Source organism: Drosophila erecta, unplaced genomic scaffold, assembly GCF_003286155.1.
Source record: "Drosophila erecta strain 14021-0224.00,06,07 unplaced genomic scaffold, DereRS2 tig00000021-arrow-pilon, whole genome shotgun sequence".
Classification (NCBI taxonomy): domain Eukaryota; kingdom Metazoa; phylum Arthropoda; class Insecta; order Diptera; family Drosophilidae; genus Drosophila; species Drosophila erecta.
Window position 1 is genome coordinate 5,173,689 of NW_020825198.1, and position 23,299 is coordinate 5,196,987.

The 23,299-nt window shown below is 47.8% G+C and overlaps 4 protein-coding genes across 6 annotated transcripts; 2 read left to right on the forward strand and 2 right to left on the reverse strand.

Annotated features, from left to right (window-relative positions):
- Window positions 1-1,582: 1,582 nt before the first annotated feature.
- Window positions 1,583-8,484, forward strand: LOC6545037 (T-box transcription factor TBX6). Its single transcript, XM_001971533.3, has 5 exons — window positions 1,583-2,102; window positions 2,943-3,099; window positions 6,148-6,415; window positions 6,495-6,632; window positions 7,586-8,484. The coding sequence occupies exons 1-5, from the start codon at window positions 2,012-2,014 to the stop codon at window positions 8,333-8,335; spliced, it is 1,404 nt and encodes a 467-aa protein (XP_001971569.1). The 5' UTR covers window positions 1,583-2,011; the 3' UTR covers window positions 8,336-8,484.
- A 2,892-nt stretch (window positions 8,485-11,376) lies between these two features.
- Window positions 11,377-12,716, forward strand: LOC6544973. Its single transcript, XM_026976989.1, has 3 exons — window positions 11,377-11,679; window positions 11,734-12,246; window positions 12,297-12,716. Exons 1-3 carry the CDS (start codon window positions 11,503-11,505, stop codon window positions 12,525-12,527), a joined length of 921 nt encoding a protein of 306 aa, XP_026832790.1. The 5' UTR covers window positions 11,377-11,502; the 3' UTR covers window positions 12,528-12,716.
- Window positions 12,717-14,079: 1,363 nt separating this feature from the next.
- LOC6544974 (T-box transcription factor TBX6) lies at window positions 14,080-16,186 on the reverse strand. The gene is made up of 5 exons (XM_001971535.3): window positions 15,958-16,186; window positions 15,717-15,882; window positions 15,306-15,573; window positions 15,044-15,181; window positions 14,080-14,977 (listed from the first exon to the last, which is right to left on the reverse strand). The coding sequence occupies exons 1-5, from the start codon at window positions 16,046-16,048 to the stop codon at window positions 14,354-14,356; spliced, it is 1,287 nt and encodes a 428-aa protein (XP_001971571.1). The 5' UTR covers window positions 16,049-16,186; the 3' UTR covers window positions 14,080-14,353.
- A 2,633-nt stretch (window positions 16,187-18,819) lies between these two features.
- On the reverse strand, window positions 18,820-23,214 carry LOC6544975 (ubiquitin-protein ligase E3B). Of its 3 annotated transcripts, XM_026977387.1 has the most exons (8): window positions 23,174-23,206; window positions 22,773-23,096; window positions 22,230-22,719; window positions 21,784-22,164; window positions 21,103-21,728; window positions 20,924-21,042; window positions 19,601-20,781; window positions 18,820-19,543 (listed from the first exon to the last, which is right to left on the reverse strand). In XM_026977387.1, exons 2-8 carry the CDS (start codon window positions 22,925-22,927, stop codon window positions 19,259-19,261), a joined length of 3,237 nt encoding a protein of 1,078 aa, XP_026833188.1. In that variant the 5' UTR covers window positions 22,928-23,096; window positions 23,174-23,206; the 3' UTR covers window positions 18,820-19,258. The 3 variants fall into 3 exon arrangements, with proteins under 3 accessions (XP_026833188.1, XP_015013406.1, XP_001971572.1); XM_015157920.2 differs by having other exon boundaries at window positions 19,601-20,778; window positions 22,773-23,214; XM_001971536.3 differs by having other exon boundaries at window positions 22,773-23,214.
- Between the last annotated feature and the right edge of the window lie 85 nt (window positions 23,215-23,299).

A 23,299-nucleotide genomic window follows, 5' to 3' on the forward strand; every position in this document is an offset into this window, starting at 1 on the left:
GCTGCTGACAAATTGCACAGCTATTGGCAGGGTTTTAAAGGCAGACCCTACCTACAGGCCTACAGACCCTACAGGATCGATGTCTAATGGTTTGACGAACGTGGTCGAGCTGAAAGACGGCAAAACGGAACACGGCAAACGGAAAACGCAACCGGAAATGAGCGCGACCAAATGTGAAAACGCGAGGCATAAATTATGGCAGACGGCATACGCAGAACGCAATTTGGGCGAAATGGTCGCTTTGGCTGCTAATTGTAAATTAATTTCAGCCGCTTATCGCCGCCAACTGGGCAGAAAGAAAATAATGCGTGGATGTGTCAGGCCAGCAAAGTGCTGTGTAAATTAGCTCGGCTAACTACATATTTGCCCATCGCGAGCCTCAGGAATTCAGCAGTAATGCAGGTCAGATAAGCCGGGCGATGGGCTTAATCTCGAAAGGAAGTGGCACTGGAGGCAAACACGAGACCAGTCGCTTGCCACAAAAACCAGGCAGCACATTAAAAACTGAGCACGTTTCGCCGTCGTCGGCCCACATGGCGTATGCTTAACTTCAGTCAAAGTTCAGACCACCTCGTGGGGCCTTAATTAGTTTCGAATTTGTTAGCAAGCAGCTCCGACACGCGTTTCCGTCGTTTGGAACAAATGTTTTGCCAAGCTCTTTAAAAGGTCAGATCCACAGAACCGACGCCACCTGCATCGCCGACAATATCTGTGGACTATAGCCCATAGATATTCGTGTACCAGCAAGTGGAGTCGCCATATCGGGCCGCTGGATGCCGCCATATCAATGCCTCAATGACGCAGCGTCAAAGTCAAAATAACGCATAATTACACAGAGAGAAATTTGTCAATAGTTCAATAGAACTAGTCCTCCTCCATATATTCAATAATTTCCTACTGAAACACCTCTTATATATGTATAAAAAACTAACAAGTAAGCAAGGTACATTAAAGTAAGTGATTGAAGTTTTTACTCATACCTAGATCAATATCTTATACAATAGGCCGCCAAACACACTTAGAGTCAATATTTTTCAATAAAAAACCATCAAATTGCTGAGCAAACAGCATCAATGAATTCTTTTCACTGTAGTGCGCCGGTAAAATGTAATAAATGATCAGCAAAACGACAAACACACAAGGTTTGGAGAGGCCAGACAAGAGGACCACCATGATGGCGATGGCGATGGTGATGGTGATGGTGCGGCTACAAATGGGCAAAGCATAAATACACAAAAAGATGCCAAAAAGCGGAGACGGAGAAAAACAATTTCAATCATCATGATCATAATTAAAAGGCAAAGCCAGCAGACACACAGAGCGAGTGGAGCCAGCAGCAACATGTTGCTGTTGCCCCGCTGACTGTGCAACTTCGCACTTCAGAATTAAACGCAATTAGAGCGAGCTGGCAGCATGCGAGGGTGAGGGAGATAGGTAGCGCTTCGTGGGCGGAGCCAAAGCAGCTGGAAAATCGAGGAGATTTTTCAAAATGGAGGTGCCAAACCAGAGCGAGACGGCTAGCTCGCTGCCCACAGCCAATCGCTGGAGAGCCGCAGGTAATCTCGATCAATGGCTCAGGACGGGAACGAGTCAAGCACGTTCCGTGCAGCTGAAGCGAGAGATCGCTCTGTGGCAACGGAACTTGCTCAGTTGAAATGCGAACTTGGCGAGCTCCAGACACGACCGTCGTCCAAAGATACACATACCTCTCAGTGTTGCGGCACAATAATAGCCCATATACGCGACACCGGGCCTAATCAAATTAACACCCACGCACATGAGAGACTTTGGTGTGCCGTGATTTGCATAATTGACGCTAATCGGCGGCGTCTCGTGCTCGGCTGAAAAGTAAACCCGGACTCCAAAAAGGGCAAAAACAAAAACAGCCAAATAGACAGCGCCATATGTTGTGTGAGTGCTTTTTGTGTGTGGAACAAGTGCGCAAGTGACAACGCCAAACAAAGTAGTTTTGGGCAGCAGATTTGGTGCTATTTTTGGACCCAGCCCCATCATGATCACCATGAACGAGCTGGTGGATCTGCGCATGCAGCAGCATATAGCGCACGAGATCTATCGCCAGCAGATCATGCAGCGCATACCAGGTGAGCTCCTTGCCCCCACATATCACTCATCCGCCCCGTTGAGCGGCGGCAAAACTGTTAACCATCCATTAGCATTAATGGCCCTTACTTTTGGCAAACTGCTTTTGTTTCTGTCCCAGCCCAGCGAAGCTGGCCGCGATCAGCGGGGTGAGTGCGAGTGGCAGTGTTTATGGCCAACCGATCATAAAGCTGAGTAATGTGGGAAGGTGATCGCCGATCGTGAAACTTGATATCAAATGCATTTTGCTTGTTGCCGACGATCGTTAAGCTGCGGGATCAGCGTGCTCCTAAAACAAAGTCGTTGTATGTAAACACGTTAGCCAAAGTATGGCCACATATTTTGTGGATCCTTAACGAACGGTAATCGGCAAAGAGTCCAGGTTCCTTGTTCGCCAAATTAGCTTTCTTATATCACCCCATATTTGTCAGTCATCATTTGGCTTTGTGTCGTACGATCTTTTTGGATAAGTCAGAAATATCACACTTTAAATCAGACCCACGCTCTTACTAATGGCGAACATTAGGTATTCAAATGGCTTTCTTTTTTGGCATAATACCATCTTAAACCATCTTAAAATGTCTCTATAAGGGATGCTCTCTTTTTAGCTAAAACACCTTAGCTAAATAATTTGAACGTATTTCAACGTTTTTATTTGTAAGTAGATAGGATATGACATTTTTAAATAAAACGGAAATTATAATTTCATTTTGGTAGATCATGGAAAATAATTCATAACAGCATCATCATTTTTGTGTGTATGCCAACACCACCTTTCACTTCGTAGCAGATCAAGATGTAATTAGATTTCTTAACTTTCAAGCTGCTCTACCCCTTTTCAGATCCGTTTCCGCCAATGCTGCCGATTCCGATGCCCCGGCACGTGATCATGCCACCCCGAGTCACCCTGCCCGGCGTGGAGATGACCCTGCAGAACGACGATCTATGGAAGCAGTTCCACCAAATTGGCACGGAGATGATCATCACCAAGAGTGGCAGGTAGGTCCAGAGCGGAGAAAGGATCGTGGATGATGAAATGTGGAAGGCAAGAGTGGGGGCATCTCGAGATACAGACTTTAGAGATCGGGAACAAACATAGATCGGGCGATGCATTAGCACGAACATGAAAAATAATACCTCAGACGCAGGGCAAAGAATAATAAACCAGCCAACGGGCGCGGGCACTTAAAGCACCCTATAACGGTCCCTAGCCCGATTCCGATCCCGATTCCGATCCCAACCGATCCGATCCGATCCGATGCAGTAGAGTCCAGCGAGGATGTGCTGCTGTTAAACGCTCATTAGACGCAGGCGCCTGCAAATTGTTTACAGCGGCGTCGCGACAGCGATTTTCACAGGCAAACAAGGCGGAAGGATGCACTTACAGCGGCAGGATGTGAATATCGAAAATCGTGAAATGGAAAACGGGAAATGGAAAATAGAAAATGGGAAAGCGGCTGCAGGTACAGCCCAGTGGACATCGACAATCGCGCGAGGCGTAAAGCGGACAAGTTCGCCGGCACTTTGCGTGCCCAGATTGTAGATAGTACGAATCAAAGGCATAGCGCGATCGCCCGTAGCTAGTTTATCGTGTATCTATCAGATGCACGACTACTACCACAAGGCACAGGTCCCAGAGCGACTACCTAAAAGTGTCCGGCACTTGTTCGAATGTGCGTAAAGTGGCGTCATCGTAATTTATTGTAGACCAAGCCAACCGATCGGGCGAACGCCGAGCTCAGTGGGACGTCCTTTCGGGGCTCGTCGGCGCTCCTTTTTATGCCTCGGCTGGCATAAATCTTCGCGTCAAGGATACTTTGTCGTCATCTTTGTAGCTCTTAGCGTTTTTATTGTGGCGCCGTCTGCGCAGAGAACAACCTGAGAACCCGAAATATCTTCGCGTTCTGCATTCTATAAGTTGCTCGTACGTATCTGTATCTTTTTGGCAGTGACAGTGACAGTGACCACAGCTTGTCGACAGATACGAGCAATTTCACACTTGCCCTCAGTTCGAAACGGATCGAAGAAGCGCTCCCAGCGCATTAACATAAACTTTTGGTCTCGAAATGCATTGAATGAATACACTTCGAGCGCCGAACAACCCTTTTTGTTTTATATATGCCATGAATTATTCATAGTCTGCGTATTAAATACTTCTTATGCTCATCAAAAATGTTTTATGGTCATCGGTGGAGGGGTCGCGATGCAATCGATTTGAATTTTTAATGATTAGGCGCCAGAGTGCCACCGGCTGTCCAATCGCATCCCAATCCCCGTTTCATTTCCCATTCGGATACGATCTCATGTCCAAACTCAAACTCAAACTCAAAACCTATGCCTATGCCTTTGCAAGTGGTGCTCATAAAAACTAATTAGTTGCTTGTGTCTGGGCTCCGCTGGCCACTTGAAGCGTTCCATCTTTTTGGGTGGTAAAAGCGCAGACGGCCATTAAAGTTAGATAGAACAAACCGTATCGCTTAACGACCGATACTGGCGGCAAATGAAATGACTTTGTCACGATGCTTTTAGACCGTGTGGGCTCCGCCACTCACCAACTGGGCCAAATGAGAAGCGCCGAGAGAGGCGCTAAACAGAAGCGACACCGTAACCTCGATGAGAAGCGCAAAGATGCCCAGGTTTTTCACTTTAGTTGCAGAAAGCAGAAAATAAATGAGTTTACCCCTTCATTGTATTTCAACTGGTCTAATTCAAAAGTGGTCAAACGATCTGAAGAGTTTAAAATTTATGTCGATTGCTTCTGGTTTTATAGCCGTCAATTAATAAATAGTCTCACTCTTTATTTCCTAAATATGCTAATTCCCGGAATTTCAAGCAGCTATTTAGCGGGTATTGTAGGGTAAACATTAGAGTGAGTGGTGGATATTTCCAGCGTACCCTGCGGCAGTCCGGTATCCGATCCTACGTCGCATTCCTGGACCGTGTCCCTGCACCTGCCAAGCGGCAAGCGCCAAGTCGAATGCCGTCAAGTGGTCAGCATGCTCCTCACTCGCAGTAGAAAATTCCACTGGTAATTATGCGCAGACGCGCCAAAGATATCGATCTTAACAAATCGTTTGTCCAAATCCAGACAGCGGACTCTTGCCAAAAAAAAAAGGGAAAAAAGCGCAGGAAAAACAATAAACAAAAACTGGGAGCAAGCAAATTGAAAATGAAATTCTAAACCGCACAAATGTCGAAATATTTCGGTGCTGTGCTCTAATGGAATTCAACAGAGCTGAAGAGGCAGTCGTCCCGAAGCCAGAATCAAATTAAACGTTAGCAAACCGAGTCGCTGTGGAGTTCAATTAATTAATCATCGGTTGAGGGAAACACGAAATCATTGCCAAAAACAAGAAACCACTCGAGGATGAGGACGCAGGGCAAACATTTTTTTGGGCTGGCGCCAAGTGCCGTGACCACCTGCTGTTCCTGCGGCAGCGACTTGGAGTTGGAGGCGAGGGTCAGGCCTCGCATCCTTGTTAGCACAGCGAAGGGAGACCCCTACTCCTCCCGGGCAATCTCTATTTGAGCAGGCCTAATTACATGGCGCATGGAAGGAAAATCTCACAATTAAATATTTGTAACGCCCACGCAGGAACGGCATGGGCTCCTTTTGTCGATCTAGCATGACTATATTTGAGTTTGTTCGGTAAACAAAGGCTCTCTCCAAGGTTTTCCAGCCGTTTTCCTCGACTTTCCCCGCGCATCTGGCGCACTAGAAATGTTGTAGGGAAACAATATCCCAACGACTTCGAAATTTTTAGAAGCCAAATATCTGTTATCTCATGTTTAATATGTTTTATATAATAGGTTTTGTTAGGTTTGATAACTATAGTTTGAAATCCTTATAATATCAAATATATCATATCGTTAAAATATTACCTTGATATCGTTTTAATAATAATATAATGTTACTGTGTTTTTATAATTAAAAGAACATTTTAATTTGTAAGACATTGTACTTCATTCATTCGGTCGCATATTTGACAGTGTTACATTCCCCTGCTGATTAAACTGATAAGATGCATTTCCATTTCCCCCAAACAGACGCATGTTCCCCTCGATGCGACTGAGTGTTTCCGGTTTGGAAGATGAGAGCAACTACTGCGTGCTCCTGGAGATGGTGCCCATTGGCGACTGTCGCTACAAGTTCTCCGGCTCCCAGTGGGTGCCGGCCGGAGGAGCCGAGCCCCAGAGTCCCCAGCGGATGTACCTGCATCCGGATAGCCCGGCCACCGGAGCCCACTGGCAGGCGCAGCCCATACTGTTCAACAAGGTCAAGCTGACCAACAACACGCTGGACAACAGCGGCCATGTAAGTGCGGCCAGGGCTTTGAAGCCAGCTCCAGTTACTAATCCACGCTCAATCTCCCTTCTCGCATCCCAAATCGCAGATTGTCCTGGCCAGCATGCACAAGTATCAGCCGCGTCTGCACGTCATACGCACCGCTGATCTGGCGCAGATTCCCTGGGCCCCCCAACAGGCCTTTGTGTTCGCCGAGACCGAGTTCGTGGCCGTGACAGCCTACCAGGTAAGTGGTGCCATCTCCACCCTACTCGCATACCCTCTACTCCACATACCCCCTACTCCACATACCCTCTACTCCACATACCCTCTCAAGGGGAGTCACCATTTGACCAACACGTTTGTAAACTTCTCTGGGGAATGTGTCTAGCTCAAAGTCTAGTTAGCACGCTCAAGTAAAATATCGGTGAAGATTCCCAGTTCAAGACCACCTCATGATACCTATCATTGATTAAATCATATGCCTCAATCAGACCTATCCAAGGCTGTCTTCAGTCACACTATTAGGTATTTAACAAAAATGTTTCGCCAAGAGTATTCAAGCCATGTGTCCTCGAAGTTAGCCTCCTACTTGTGTGGATTTTTTTTGCCAATTCATTGAGCAAAGAGACTGGAAACGATCACACTAATTGGTTAATTTTGGGCAAACGAGCGGCGATCGCTCACGCCGTGGGTAGCGTGGTCAACGTCTCGAATTAGCATGGAACGCCTCCGGGATCCGGGACTCGGGATTCGAGATGCGGGATCCGTAGATCGCAGATCGTGTAGTTGGTGGGCAGGGCAGGCAGAAAGTCAGCGGGTCGGATTGTTGTTTTAGGAAGTTGGATAGCCACATCCTTGTAAATTTGAGCGCCTCGCTGTGTTTTTGTCTAGGTCTGACCCATTGACAGCCGACGCCAGTCTGCCTCTAATTAGCAAGATCGCCGAGAGATCGGAGATTCGGTTTGAGAAATCCGAAAGATCACAAAGTTGTCAAGTCATCTGGAGTGGAACTGTGCACTGTGCACCGAGAACTGAGAACTGGAAACCCAGTCTGGTGTCAAGTGGCCATGTTACTTAACGCCAGCTACTGGACGCCAGTGACGTTGTGTGATGAGTCTCCTTCTCCATCCACCCGTTGCCCAAGATTATGCTGGCCATCGTCATATTTCACGCTCGTCTTCATGTCTTCTTCCGCAGAACGATCGCATCACCAAGCTGAAGATCGACAACAATCCGTTTGCCAAGGGCTTCCGCGAAACGGGACAATCGCGCTGCAAACGCAAGATGTCTTCATCGCCAACCGGCGAGGATCAAGATCAGTCGCCGTCACTATCCCATTCCCAGTCCCAGTCCCAGTCCGAGTCTGACATGTCGCCAACGAAAGGAGGCGGTGAGACAGCCGGAGGAGCATCGACAATCGGCGATTCGGATGGACCGCAAATTAAGCGCCTGAGATCAAATGGCTCCGCCTGCTCCTTATCATCATCGCTGGACGATCAGTCGGTGGCTGGCGCCAGTTCGCTGGCCCTCGGCTCCTCACCGCCCCATCTCCATCCGCATCCCCTCCAGGCGAGGAGTGCCTCCAGCGTTTTTATGCAGCACTTTCAGCAGAATATGCAGAGTCTGCTGAGGCCTTCGCTGGTGGATTTGGCATGCACCTACTTTGGGCGACCCCATGAGTACGGTGGAGCGGTTCAGGCCTCACCTCTCTATCCACCAGCAGGCATCATACAGGCTGGCCTGGGCCCACATCCTGGCCTGAACCTGCCCCCCGGAGTTTCCGGTGCGGATCTCATTTCCGATGAGTCGGGAGCCGAAGAACTCGAACTGGATGTGGGCAGTGAAACGAGCACATTGGAGCAGTCTACACAGGAACAGCCACCGGAACAACCCTCTGCCAGGAGCAAGGGCTTCAGCATATCGGCCATTTTGGGGGGTGGAAGTTAGACATATTACAGTTTTTAAATCTAGTTCTAAGATCTAGATTAAGTGCTCAAAAACATTGAAATTTACTCATTGCACTCATATTGATATTATAAAGATCGTAGCCTGATTAGCTATTACGTTCCGCCTAACGTTAAGCCATTAAATTTAGTCTAAAGTCATACTTTCTCTTATGAGAATCAATTCGTTTTATTTCAATTAGGATTATATAGATCCTCCTGCTGGGCTGAGCCTTCAAAGCCAGAACGCCCAGCCATCGCTGTAGGTAAATGAACATATCTGAGTGGGAAAAATACTACCGCCAGTTGGGCCTCTATCATTGGCCGATCTTGGGCTGGAAATCACAACTTCCGCCAGACATTAATCCCAACCAATTTACAAGATAAACGTTCGGGTTTCGACAACATCATCAGGGCGCATCCTACGCCGCAACATCCATTAGCCACACAGAGATGCGACTGGCTAGAACATAATTTGTTTGCAATTAAATAGCTCGACAAGGCATGAAATTCGGTTGCAGCCCTCTCTTGGTCGGATGCTTCCCCAGAGAATCCGATCCGGAGCCGATGCCGATGCCGGAATCGGAGTCGGAGAAGTCGGAGACGGAGACGGAGGCCCATGTTATTTATGAAATGGGCAGAGACTGAGACGAAGCCAAAGAAAATACACAATTCGTTATGTAAGTCGCCGCAGATCTGCAGAGCTAAGCAGCAGAGCTGAAGAGCCGGAGGATCTAGCCCAACTGCCGAAGGGCTGAACGGAGCCAATGATGAAGTTTACGATGACATGCGTCACCACCCACGTCTCGTCTGCATTCGAGGGCCAAAGGGGCGGTGCAGACACCGCTGCCCGCCCAGCCATCGGAAAAACAAACACGGTTGATTCAATTTAGCACACTGAAAGAAATCTGTTTGAGAGACTGACACGCACGGCAGGGTATTTCTACAGAATATTTGTGTATTTCGTTGCCTTGGTCTCTTATATATAATATAATATAGTATAGTAGTAATACAATACAGCATAGCAGTAATATAATATAGTATATCAGTAATATAATATAGTATAGTAGCAATATAATATAGTATATTAGTAAGGCAGTATAGCGTAGTACCTTTAAATAGTCGAACCAATGTTGGTGTGCAAAGTCACTCGTTTTCTGTCAGTGCACCAAATCGATTCGAAATTGTCGCCATTCGAAGTGCTGTCGCTCTGTGCCACTGGGGATCAGTTGGCATCTATTGGCCTGCGGTTTTATAGGGGATCCCGGCCTGAAACGGGTGACAGATGTCGGCCGTGTGTGCGAGTGCGTGTGTTGACAGGCGCAAGGTTGCGAGTGCAATGAATGCCTCATTAAATGGACGTAACTCCCTCATCCGCACCACCAGGCGAGTGGAACCCCAGCCAACGGCAGATGTCGCAGGTCCTCCGGATAATTAATGCACTATGGCTGTTGCTTTTTACGCTGCCACATTTGTTGCCCGGCCGCTGCAAGTTGCCTTTTTTTGTTGGCCTATGAAATTAGATACACTTTGTCGAGCAGCATTTTTGTTGTGTAAACACACACGAATTTGGGGAACTCGAATTTGGGCAAGGAAAGGGGGAAAATTGTTGCCTAAACGAAAGTTAATTAGTTATTAGGGGGAACTGGCACTGTCGGTGCTAATGAGTTGGAAAAGCATTTTACACTGAGCACGCGTGGCTGCCACTTCAAATTGAGACTTGATTCGAGAAGGAATAGGTACTCTAGGTCCTTGAAGGAGTTGAATATCATACCATAAATTAATAAATAAATATCAGTATCTAAAGCTTCAGAAAACAATCCCTAGGATTTGCTCGATGGGTATTCATTTAAGGCACTTAGGAAACTAGAGTAGATCCCAAATCCCGGAGAGCCAGCGTCTGAGCCGATCTCTGAACTTCAGTCTAGTCTGCGCCCGGCGTTAGATGGCAACCAAACAAGATGGCAACAATGGGCTGGTACTTGAGATTTTATTGTCGGCCAATGCAAATATATTGGTCGCGAGGAGAATGCAACAAAGCGTGGCAAAGAAAGGTTGCCATGTCGCCGGTGCCAAGCCATAAAACGGATGCACCGACCCAGGTCGTTTGGATTCAGAAATCGACCTGTACCATCCAGCAGACGTCCCTACTAAGCTGGGGTTTTAAACTAGAGCAGAACAAACCCACCACCAAGATGAGGCTCAACAGGAGCAGCAAGATTGGCCACCGGACAACAAAGGCCGTGGAAGCAGTTTATGCAAATGGGCTCACATGTGGGCTGGAAAATGCATACTTTGCATATGAGTAGAAAGGGCGACCCTTTTGGGCTGGCACAATTAACAAAGCGTGTAATTTCTCAAACCTATCGCGTGAACAATGGCACAAACAATTAGAGGATAATGAAAATCACCCACATAAGCAGGTCCACTACAGTGCTCACCGGATGGGTTGGTGCATATACACATGTATGATCATATGGACAAATCTGGGGATCAGTTCGAAAATACTCGAAGGGGAACAATCATAACCAGAGCACAATGGCCGTCGTCAAGTACGCACATCCTTTATAGAGGTCCGTTCGCATTGTCCTGGCTTTGTTTACAACTCTATTGAGTGCAAAATGCAGCAGCATTGTTAGCGGCTACATATTTGCATACTTGTCTTGTCTGCCAAGACAAACCACAAAATCAAATTCGAATAATTACGCGCCATTTAATGAGAGAGTTGCCAAGTTCGCCGAAGCACGCGCGTAAGGTGCCTGCATTGCACTTTTTGTTGTAAAATTATAATAAATCTTGAAAATGGTAATTATTAATAACACATTCGGTACATTTGATAATTTTAGCAGCCTAACCAGCGAACTTCCTAAATTTGTTATTAAAGTGAATGTTGAGTGAGTGGTAAATATATGTGCCGAATATAATAATAATGGGCTTTTTATTATGCACATTAAATCTCCCCTCTTTTAGTACATAAAATGTAATTAATTTAGTAATTTTATATTTAGAGCTGTAAACAGAAGCATCGTTAAAACTCGATCGTGTAGATAAGCCTTTTGGGGTATGACAAGTGAAAAGCTCGGCAACCCTGGTAGCTGTCATTTTGACTTTTGCGCCATTCGGAGAAAACCAATTTACAACTAAATCATTTAACGATAATAAGCAAGCAAAATGAGCGCTCTTGTTGATAACAATTTCTCGGACAACGACGACAATGACTCCTTCCATTCCTTCAACGAAAGCGAGCATTTCCTGGACAACCTGAGCCCCTCGCTCTCGGAGAGCGACTGCGACAGCGCCGCGGACCTCGATTCCGGATCGAAGGATGAGACCTCCTTGGAGGAAATGGCAAGTGGAATACGGGATGTATACAGCGCATAGTGTTAAAATTATCCCCCTTAGATTGAGATACCCACCCACCTGATCCAGGGCGTTGTGAAGTCTTCGAAGACCACGCTTCCTGGCGCCTCACCCGTTTTTGAGGTCCATTCCAGCGACTCCTCCACCGGCGATGGCGGCTCCGCCGGCAAGCCCACACAGAATGCGGCTTGCTTCAAGTCTCCCATAAAGTTTACCATATCGCCGATAAGTCAGCAGCAGAGCCCCATGCCACGTTGCCACAGAGATGTTCCGGAGCTTTCCTCGAAGCAGGTACCCTGCAACGAACTCTTCAACCTGGACCATCCAGTTACGATCAGAAAAGAGCACCTAACCACCAATCCCAAGACGATGGCACTGCAAAAGCACGCCTTCACCGAGATTTGGATCGATTCGCAGCAGAAACCTTGCCAGGCCAAGGTCTCCCGCTTGCGCGAGTTTTCCATGGCCCTGGAGGCCTATTTCGACAAGGATTCATCTAAGATCGCAAGTGATGCTAACTTGGAAGCTGCCACGAAGGACGTCGAGTCGACAAAAGTAGGTTTAGTTTTTTTCTTACATTATTTTCTTTAATCGCTATCTTTCAGACCATCATAACTCCTCCGCAAACAGACAAATCCGTGGAGAAGGAGTATGTGTCCCCCTTTCCGGACATACCAATACCACCACCAGCTCGAATTGAAACTCCTATGTTGGCCGGAGTTAAGGCGCCCATTATAGTGCCAGCTGGCTTCGATTTGACCCGATTGGTGGAGTTCAAGAATCCCAATCACTGGCATCGTCGTGCGCACATGCGCACTGGCGATAGCATATACTAGACATAGAACATCATCTTGATCAACACTCAACTACCTTGCTACTTTCATAATCACCACTCAACTTTTATGGCATCATACTAATCTATACTGAACTAGTATTATCATAGCACCACCTGCGCTGACCGATTGGACATTCTTTTTGTTAACTGATATCTTTCTGCAATAAAGGATTCAGAACTACCAAAGCAATTAGAGCGCCAAACATACGCGACTGTCAAACCCCGGCAAAGACATAATATCGCCAGCGTTGAATGGGAACGTCGTCGCCGGCTCCAAATGATTTCATTGTGCTGCCGATAAAATTGTCGCCAGCGAAATATGTTGCCCATGACTTTGATTTTGGCCGCCGCAGCATTAATTTCCAGGGAAATTACACATGCCCGCTGAAGGGGATGGCTTATCTGTGCTGGCAGATCGCCGAGTGAGCCCGGGTCGGAGCTCATTTGCCGCTGACATGCGAATGTTTGCCTTGCTCTGGCCCCAAACATGGACTCTCTCTTCTGGGCCCAGCCAGCGGATGCCCCCAAATGAGAATTCAATAAATTTCAGGTAAAGGTAAGGGCAACAACCACAGCAGCAACAGCAGCGGCGGCAGCATCAGCAACAGAAACAGCAACAACACAATGGACCAAACGTTGTCGTTAGTCTTTTGGCGACGTTCAACATGAATATGCAGTGTGGCTAATGTGGAGCCCATAAACACTTCCAGCGGCAACATGAATGGGCCAAAAAACAGGTTGCAGCTACGTGTGTGGGTATTGCGGTCCCTGCTCTTAACAATTGTTTCTTAACGCGAATTGAAGCGAATGCCACCGTCGAAGCTCGCCTGTTTGGCCAATCATCTAGCCGGCTCTCTTTGGGTGCAACACTTGCGACTGGCGGACTGGTCCATCAAAGGAGCCGCCTCATTTCCGCTCGATAACATGGAGATGTGTGATGGGACACCCGGACAATTGCATGTAAATGGCCACAGTTTCGCTAACAACTACAATGTGAAAACATCAATTACACGCTGGAGTGGGGACTGGAGATTGTGGATTGTGGATTGGGTATTTGAATCGGACTGCTCGCCAGGATTGCCGGTGATCGTGGCGCTCAATCAGCGCATTTAACTTGGCGCCGGCGCCAGCGTTTAAGATGCGGCGCGCTCTGATCTGCTGATAAGCCCATGACCATGTTGTTGCTGCCGATGCTGCTGGCTTGCCGGTGGGTTGTTCTGCTCTTAGAAAGAAGGTTCACAAGAAGGTGGAGCAGACCGAGCAGCAGGAGAAGGTGGAGGTGGAGGAGGAGGAGGAACTGGTTTTTATGCCTCGCATGCGGGAGATATGAAACCGAAACCAAAGGCAAAACCAAGCCGAATTATGTATTCGGCGAGGACGGGCAAATGGACGCATGCGGCACACAAATTGCTGGAACAGGATTCGAAGCGCAGTCATGGGAAGTTATTGGGGAATTTATTCAGATCTTCGGGCTGGAAGCTCTTCGCATCTGTCTCTTCTAATTGCTCCACATTCCCCGCATCGTTGCATCCCAGAAATATCTCCATCGAATTCATTGTGTATACAATACGTACAATTTTATTTATGCCGCATTAAAATGCCAAAGACAATAAATCCATTACGAAATCATGTGAACAATTAAAATTGCATAATAAATACGATAAATACTGATGGCAAATACCTGGAAATCCTAATTAACTGCAAAATATCACAATTCAGCTTAGACACTACGCAGACGATGGCAACTAAACGCTAATTAAATGTACAAGGCACCGATTCCAATCCAAACGGGAGCACATGCCGTCCGCCCGTCCCCACTTGATAGTTTTAAATGGACGAGCTGGTTCCCAATATGTCCGAGATGCTGAAGCTGCTGCGCTTCGGCTTGGCCATCGGATCGCTGGATGACGGAGCAGTAGCTGTGGTAGTGGCAGTGGCAGTGGCTGGCACAGGTGGAGAAGGAGGCGGTGGAGCAGCTGGTGCGGTTCCAACGACATCTACAAAGGTGTCGGCATCGGCATCTGCCTCTCGATCGGCAGCGGATTCGCCGCTCGTGGAGCCCGCTGAGGAGGATGAGACGGAGGAGGCCGGCGATGGCGGGGTGTAGGCCCAACTTGGATAAGCACCGCCGATGTGCCTGGCATACTCGATGGCCGGCGGCGGTGGCGCTGGCACATAGAAATTGGCCTCCAGAGCATCCAGCAGATAGTGACGCTGCATAGGAGCACTCTGATGACTCTGATGTTGATGATGGTGCTGGGGAAATTCCTCCACGAGTCGCAACCGTTTGGCTAACGGCGATGTCACCGGGCTCCGGTCCACCTGGTTCATCTCTGGCTGCGATGGCGGTGGCGAGTCACTGATCTTCCGTTTGCATCTCGACTGACCCGACTCACGGAATCCCTTGGCAAAGGGATTGTTGTCGATCTTCAGCTTGGTGATGCGGTCATTCTGCAAGGCAAACAAGAGGATTAGCTATCACGTGCCACATTTTATCTGAGATATAGCACCACGCACCTGATAAGCCGTTACAGCTATAAACTCCGTCTCCGGAAAGACAAAGGCCTGTTGGGGAGCCCAGGGAATCTGGCCGAGATCAGAGGTGCGTATGACATGCAGACGCGGCTGATACTTGTGCATGCTGGCCAAGACGATCTGCAAAGTTGGAAAAATACAGGGTCAGTTTAAGATACATGATTGAACACATCTATTATCTTAAAAGATCGAGACACCCCAGTTCTACTAAATATTATACAAATTCTTGATAGCGATTACTTACATGACCATTATTATCGAGCGTGTTGTTCGTCAGTTTCACTTTGCTGAAGAGCAGAGCCTGGGATTGCCAGTGTTTGCCCGTGGCCGGACTCTCCGGATGCAGATACATGCGCTGTGGGCTCTGCGGCTCGGCTCCTCCGGCCGGCACCCACTGGGATCCGGAGAACTTGTAGCGACAGTCGCCAATGGGCACCATTTCCAGGAGCACGCAGTAGCTGGCCTCCTCTTCCAGACCACTCAGAGAAACGCGCATCGAAGGGAACATGCGTCTGGAAAGATGGAGACGATGGTAAATGGCTGTTAGTGACACGTTTCCACCATAAGACTTAAGATTGAAGAGTGAGCAGAAGGCTTATCAATGGGAGATAAGCTGATGGGGGCGAGCAAATAGTTCAGTTAAAATAGTACCAACCTGCCGCACTTGGTGATGATCATCTCGGTGCCGATGCTGTGGAACTGCTGCCACAGTTCGTTGTTCTCCAGCTTGGCCTCCACATCGCCGGGCAAAGTGGGTTGCGGCGGTGGCGGCGGCGGCACAAAGTGTCCGACAAAGTTGGGCAGCAGGCCGCAGAGAGGATCTGTGGACGACGGACACGATGGGTTAGCCGACGGCAAATCACCAAGGGTGTGCTCCAAGGGAGTGCTCCACTTACCGGGTAAACGTTGCATAATCTGCTGGCGGTATATCTCCTGGGCGATCTGCTGCTGCAGGCGCAGATCGGCGATGTTGGGCAAGGTCAACATGTTTGGGGTCTTTGTGGAGATATGTGATATGTGCCTAATCTTTCCGTCTGGCGATATTAAAGTTGATATTATTCCGCGGTAAATCGACGTCTGGCACACGAACTGATCGCTTTGCTGTCCAGATTGAGACTGCCTCTGGGTATCTCAGAGCGGGCACTACTTCAATTCTGCCAGAATCCGGTCGGTTGGGTTCCTCCCTCTCCCTTTGCTCTTCGCTCTGCCGATCCGATCCGCTCCGATCCTCAGGTAGTTGCCCGACCTGTTCTCATGCGCATGCTCATGCTCAAGTGGCCCGCATGCACCACTCAGCCGCTCTCTCGCTTCCACTTCCTCGGCTTCTGACCAAGTGTGTATCTCCCTGCCATTGGTCGCTTATCAGCGAGCGTTACGCCATCCCGCTCGCACTCGCTGCGCCAGTGGGAACGCCATTTTCGTGACGCCGTGGAGCGCTTCTGGTGACCTCCGCCCATGGAACTGGGGGCACGGCACGGCACCCATCTTGCTGCTGATAGTGGTACGTGGAAAGGGAACTGGGGAAGGGCTATGGGGAATGGGGCTTTTCTTCATGGAATCGGGGGAACGCTCTTTGAAGTCGCCTAATCGCTGGTAATATTTATGGAACTGGAAAACGTTTTGGATATGGGCCAACCAATAATGTTCGGCGAGATTACGTTGTCCCAGAAATGGGAAGCTGTCATTTTGGAGGCACGAAAATGAATTTCAAAAATGCCTTTTTCGAAAACAATTTGCCTATAAATTTCCCAATTTTGTACATTTTTTAAAGTGATCAGTTTTGAAATTATTCGTCATAATCTGTTGTTTACTATCAGTTTGTAATAGCCTGAGTTGAATTTGACAGCAATAATTAAGCAACAAACAAAAGTATTAGCAAGCAAAGTACTTTTGTAAAATCAAATACATTATCAAAAATATACGGGCAATATATTTTATTAGTCTGCATTTTACTATTCATTAATGTGATCAATATGGCGAAGGCTTGAAATAAAATAAAAATATTATTCGTTGCTATTTATAATGAAGTTATACATTGAAATATAAGTAAAAGTATTCAAAGATGTCGTTTATGTTTGGTTAGAAATCGAGTATATTAACCCAACACTAAGATATAGTATAAATATATAATAGCACCACTTAATGAATTTCTAGACATTCTTAGAATTTTAGTTCATATACTTGAAAGGTATACAAACCTTCGGGATTTTTTCCCAGCGCGTATCCTTCAATTCCCATGTACTACTTCCATGGTATCTACGAGGTTACTTAACATTTTGATCATCGGCATATCTGGAGACAGCACTTGAGTGTCAAACCTCTGATAATCAGTTCATACATATATCCCACAGTCATGATCGCAACCCATCTGCAATCTGCCGTGCATCTTGTAGATGGAGCGAAATCTCGTCGCTACCGTTGCGAGGATACCTCCAAAGAGATCCGCCCGTGATAAGTCCGGCTAATCAGACCTTTAAATGGTACTTGCACTCGATGCTGGGCCACAGCAAATTGCGGCAGCCGGGAGCGGCCATCAAATCAAACTGGCGCCAAGCCACTGTCGCCTTCGAGCCACTTGAGCATCGAAGTGAGATGGGATGGAAAAGGGATACGTCTAACGGATCAGCCACTTGTTGCCACTTGTCCTGCTTCGGGTGCCAGTGACGGTGTGGTGCCGATGCCGATGGCAGGGCGACATTGGCGGCACAAACTCACAGGCGAGCCATAAAAATCATCACACTTTGTCCCCGAGCTGCTGCCTCCTCATCGCCGGGAACAAAAGCGAGAGCCTCGATGATGCGAGGATGCCAGTTTTATGGCCTGGCTGTGCGACGACCGCCGACTGTTTGTGCGTCTCACTGCAGATTCCCAAAATTATTGTTATGATTATTGCCTGTTTGTGGGTCTGCTCTACAATTTGTTTGCTATTGTCTGGTCTGCTGGCGGTTGGAGACCAAAGCGGGCCGACAAAACCGCAAGAGGACATCGCTTGGGGGTATGCCATTAAATAAATGGGAACCGGAACGATCGATGAGCAGGATAAAAATCTCAAATTACCGCCATGAGTGCAGATTTAGTGCACGGATAAATTTACGCGAGTCTGATATTTTATGAACAAGTATACAGATGGCTAAATTGAAGATCAAGCTACCTATATGCTTTTTCTACTCATTTATGTTTAATGTGATTTTTAATTTGCTTAGAAAAGTTGCCCAATGACTTTTGAATAATGTCTAGATTATCGCTGATCCCGATCTAACATATATCTTGGATCGTCTGGGGACATTTGAGGATCCTAGCTTAATCCCTGCTCGCATTTCCATGGCCCGTCTCCGGTCATTAGTCATCTGCCAAGCAGATATGCAATTTCCGGTAATTCGTAACTCGACTAGCTTTGCATAAACTCCCTGCCATATTTCCGCTTATTCACCAGCGGCCGCTCTCTAAGTGCCCCTGACCCGACCCGATGATCCCGACGACGACCCTCGACGAGTGTGACTCAGGCAATTAGCGGAGGAAGTGAGTCGAGGAGTTCAGGATAGCAGGATAGCAGGATGGCAGGCCCCGCGTGCAGACGGATTTGTGTCATTAGCGCTCTCGCGCAGCTCGCCACTCGTGTCCGGCTTCATTTCCATTTTCATTCAGTTTTCGGGCTGGAAAAACCCGGGGAAATCTGAGCAGCGCTCACTAATTGCAAGTTTGTTATCTTTGGGAACGCGCTTAGGCTACCTTACGCTACATAAATCTGATAAACAGGCTTACATTTTGCACATGAATCAGACACATAGATTTATTGTTGCTTGTTTTTTCTTTCGTGGTTTACATGTAACTTTTGGCTTACACCGTACGTGGGTTAGATATTTGTTGTGTGCCATGCCACAGCTTACAGTATTTACTACACATTTTCTTGTTTATCAGCCACCAAAATGGATTGTTCGTTCCAGTATTCGTAATTCAGCTTGCTATTTCTTGTGTACTCTTCGTTAGTTTATTATAGTTTTATCACAGCTATACGTTTATGTTTATTTGTTAATAATTGTGTTTCATATTGATTAAATATGTTCTCAATCCGTTTGTGATGCGGCCACACAAATATTAGAAATACATTTACACCAAATTGCCTACGAAAGAATACTTAAGAAGGAATAATAACATAGACTCAATAAGGTAAGAAGTAGGGGAATATTTCAAGCTGTTTTAGGACAGCTCGAATCCGGTGTTGCTGCTCACAGCATAGCGAAGTTTGTCCCTCAGCGTGGACTTCTTTTGGTAGTTGGGCAGCTTCAGCAGGTTGAAGCAGGTCGACGAGGTGGGTAGGCGGTTGAGTGGATCCTTTTTACGTATGGTAAAGAAACCGCGAATCACACTTCCGATTGTGTCGCCCGTATCCTCGTCATCACTCACCTCCACGCAACGAATCGAGAAGGGTGGCTCCAGGTGGGCGAAACCCAAAAGCGGAGGCTTTGAGCAGCTAGTAACAAACTGGAAAGTTGTGCTCAGTTAGTGGCGCCAATTTGCCTTGAATTATAAACGACATACCTTTAGGAACAGCTTACGCTCCTCCTCCGTGAAATCCTTGGCCAGGATATCCCAGAGCCAGCCAACCACGCGATGGGAGTCGTGGAAGCCACCGTAATAGTGTGTATGCTTTCGCAGATCCTTCAAGTCCAATGGACTGGTGTCCCCAGAAATCAGGCGCTGTAATTCCGGAGGCGAGAAAAGGGACAACCATTCTGGATTGACGATGCTGCGGAAGCCACGATTGAAGGCTATCGTCTGCTCGCGGATCTGGGTGTTCATGTGGAAAAATGCCATGTAGTGTATGTAGACCAGCTTGTTGTGGTCATTAACCACACGCGACTTGCCACCCGGATGCAATGCCAGAGTGACAATTTTGCCCATCACATCCTGGTCCACGGAAAAGGTAAGGTTCAGATCGGACACATCTTGCTTATAGTGTTTGATGAAGGTTAGACTGCGATACAACTCGTTGTCCAGCGACGGCAGCTCGTCCATGCAGGAGTACAGCGCCTGTTGCGTCTGGCCGAGAAGCTGGGAGAGGAAGAAGGAGGCAAACGGGACGTCCACCACGATGCCTTCGTACACCGCCTTGCCCAGCATGCGGCCCACGAACTCGAAGAGCTGCAAATGATTGTCCTGGACGTAGGAAATGGGCGAGGGATATAGCCGCTGATCCGACGTGGTTTTGAAGAGATTCAGCGACGGGTCGAACACCTTTTTGATGGTCTCCTCAAGGAATTCCTTGAACACTCCATCCTGATCGATTCCTGCCTCGTGCAGTCCCTGTTGATTGATGAAACGTACGCGGATAACACCTTTTAGGGCTTGCGTGGGCTGGGCGGCCAGTTGCCGGTATCCATCCTCCACAATACGATCGCGATGGATGACAATCAGTGCGGAGCGAGGAGAAGCGCAGGCACTCTCCGTCAGACCCATCACCGCCTTCTCATTCTGCACGAACTTCCGGAATAGCTTGACCCGATCCTCGTGCGGTATAATGTGAGGCATCTTGGCGAGCAGCAGCATCGCGTTCCTCTTGGCCTTTTCCAGGTCGTTGATGAACGTGGAGGGTTTGACCTCCGGTATCAGCCAGTGGTTGGGCGGCGTGAAGGGGCGACGGCAATCACGGCGGTACAAGCAAAGCATCAGCGTGTGCAGCGAGAGGAAAACCGGATTCTGGACAATGTTCTTGGCACCTGCTGGAGATTGCAAAGTGCATTTAACATTTTCAGTTAATTAAATATAATTATTGTCTGATCCTATTAACTATTAATTGCTTATTTAAAAACGATACATTTTGATTAACTGGGAAAACGAACAATTACATTAAAGCAGACTTACCCAGAAGATTATCGTTAATAAGTTTGTAGAGAATATTATTTAGGAAGTAGGTCAGCATCACATAGTCGTTAAGTTTAAAGGGATTCTGCTCCGTGTACATTTCGTATTCATCCAGAATCCTACAGAGATGTTGTTACATGTTTTAAAAATAATTTTAGTTCCAAAACTGAGATACATACGTTACGTAGTGCGTCATGCAGTCGCAAAAGAGCATCAGCATGGCGGTCTGTGGCTTCTGCATGTTTGACTCGGATTTGAGCAGCTCCAGATACTCCTTCATGCCGCAATTGGGGCCAAGGGACGTGATTAGCAACCAAATATCATACAGCACATTGTCGTTGTAGCAAATGCCAGTCAGGATGTCCAGCTTCATTTGGGAAAGGGTGTTGAGGGCGGCATAGTACATGCCGCAGATTCGGGACACCTGCACCACCTCCGCATTGTCCAGCTTGCGCCACTGCTGCTTAGCCTGCTTGCTGCTCGCTACTCCCATTAGGTTAACACCTCTAGTGGAGCTACGCTCCAGGGCCCGACGCAGCAGATTCGATGTGGATGGTTGTTGGGGAGATTGGAACTCGATTCGCTCGTAGTTGATATTGATTTGCTTCAAGAGATCTCCCAGCAACAGCTTTATGCAGCGATGATCCCACAACATGTGAAACTGCTTCTTAATCAGGGCCACATTCTGATTCTGTGCAGGCTCTGGACCCGGAGTATGCCATCCTAACAGCTCGTGCCACTGAGTGAACACTCCCTTGGTGGTCACCGTGTTGGGTATTAGTTCCAACAGCGATGTGGTGGTTTCCTATAAGGATTAAGGTATAAGTTACCCAATAAAGAAGCGGTGAACTATAACTTACAGTCAGTAGTGGATAGGCCAGCTCCTTGGACTCCCCTTGGCCATCAATGTTGAACAAATTCACAATGTTTCCCAGAAAAGCCAGGGATTTTGTGCCCGGCATGCTCGTGCCGAATTCATCGAACCACTGCACGTCCCCCGAAATGCTAAGCGCCTTTTTAAGCAGCCCCAAAGATGAGAACTGTTCCAGGCACTGCGGCACACTCTGGTGCAGATGGTAGATTAAAGCGGGCACAGACAGAATCTCCGACAGAAATTTGCCCAGTAGATTTCGACTAAAGTTGCCATCGATCAGGGGACGAAGGCATAGCGTAATGATGGCCACCAGGGTGACGGGCTTCACAGACAACTCCTCGCGCACAGTGCCGCGCAGCAAAACGAGCTGTAGGATAACATGGAGTATAACATTAATAGGCATAATAAAATAATAATAAAGTGATAACGCACCCGCATGATTTTGTAGAAATCGTGCTGCACCAGATGACCTTGAATATTACAGCAGATTTTTTGCATGGCCGGCTGCAGTTTCTCGAACTGGGCATTCCTGAGTATCGCCCAGGATTTGGGCGCCGTGAAGACCACCAGTGTGTGCAGGAAGAGGGCAAGGGACAAGCTGTCGGCATGGTTCTCCGGCTTCAGCTCCGGCAGCAATGTTAGGCAGTTCGTGAGCAGTATCTTAATGTGCGCGATCCAGGGCAGGCTGCGTTCCTTGAAGAGACAGAGGGCGGCATAGGATAGCTTGGTGCTCTCCGCCTCCATTGCCTTGATGATGTAACGACAGATGCGCTCCAGACGCTCCCGTGCACGCACATCGCTCTTGTCCAGCTTGATCTGGGTGAGGTAGCGACGGAGCACCGGATAGACGTTGCTGGCCACAAGTTCCAGTTCCGTATCCTTATCGTCCTGATTCTCAGTGAACATGGCATCGAAATCGAGTCTGCAAGACACGTTACTAGTAAGGTTACGCTTCAAAAGTGGGTGGGCACTTACATGATCCGTTTCTGGTACTTCCTACGCGCCGCATACCCTTTGAGCGTGGACTGCAGCAGGATGGCCGCCTGTTCGCGGCGCTTCTCCAGCGCCCGCTCCTCCCGCGCCGCCTTAGTCTGCTCCAGGAAGCTGGTCTTTTGGTTTTGGGCAAACATTTCGCACTGTAGCAGGTTGATGGTATTTTGTTGATGATGTATTGCTGGTGGCGAGGGCGTTTGTTTTCGTTGGGATTGTGGCTGTTCCGGGACGTATTTATTGCTTCAATCACTTCCTCGAGCTGAACGCTATCCCAGAGCCTTGATTCAGTGCATCGCCCGATTTTTTCTGCATTGCAAATCCAGCAAATTGCAAAAAGAAAATATACTTATTTTATTCCAATTGGTCCTGCAGTGTGACCGCACCTGCTTACTCTCAAATTACCACAGAAATTGGCCAAACTAAAGAGATCATTTCGGTTAGCTATTTTCTAGCTAGAGTGGTGGTTTGTGTCTTCGCTGTATCAGCTCGGTTTCGAACCCAGGGCTGCT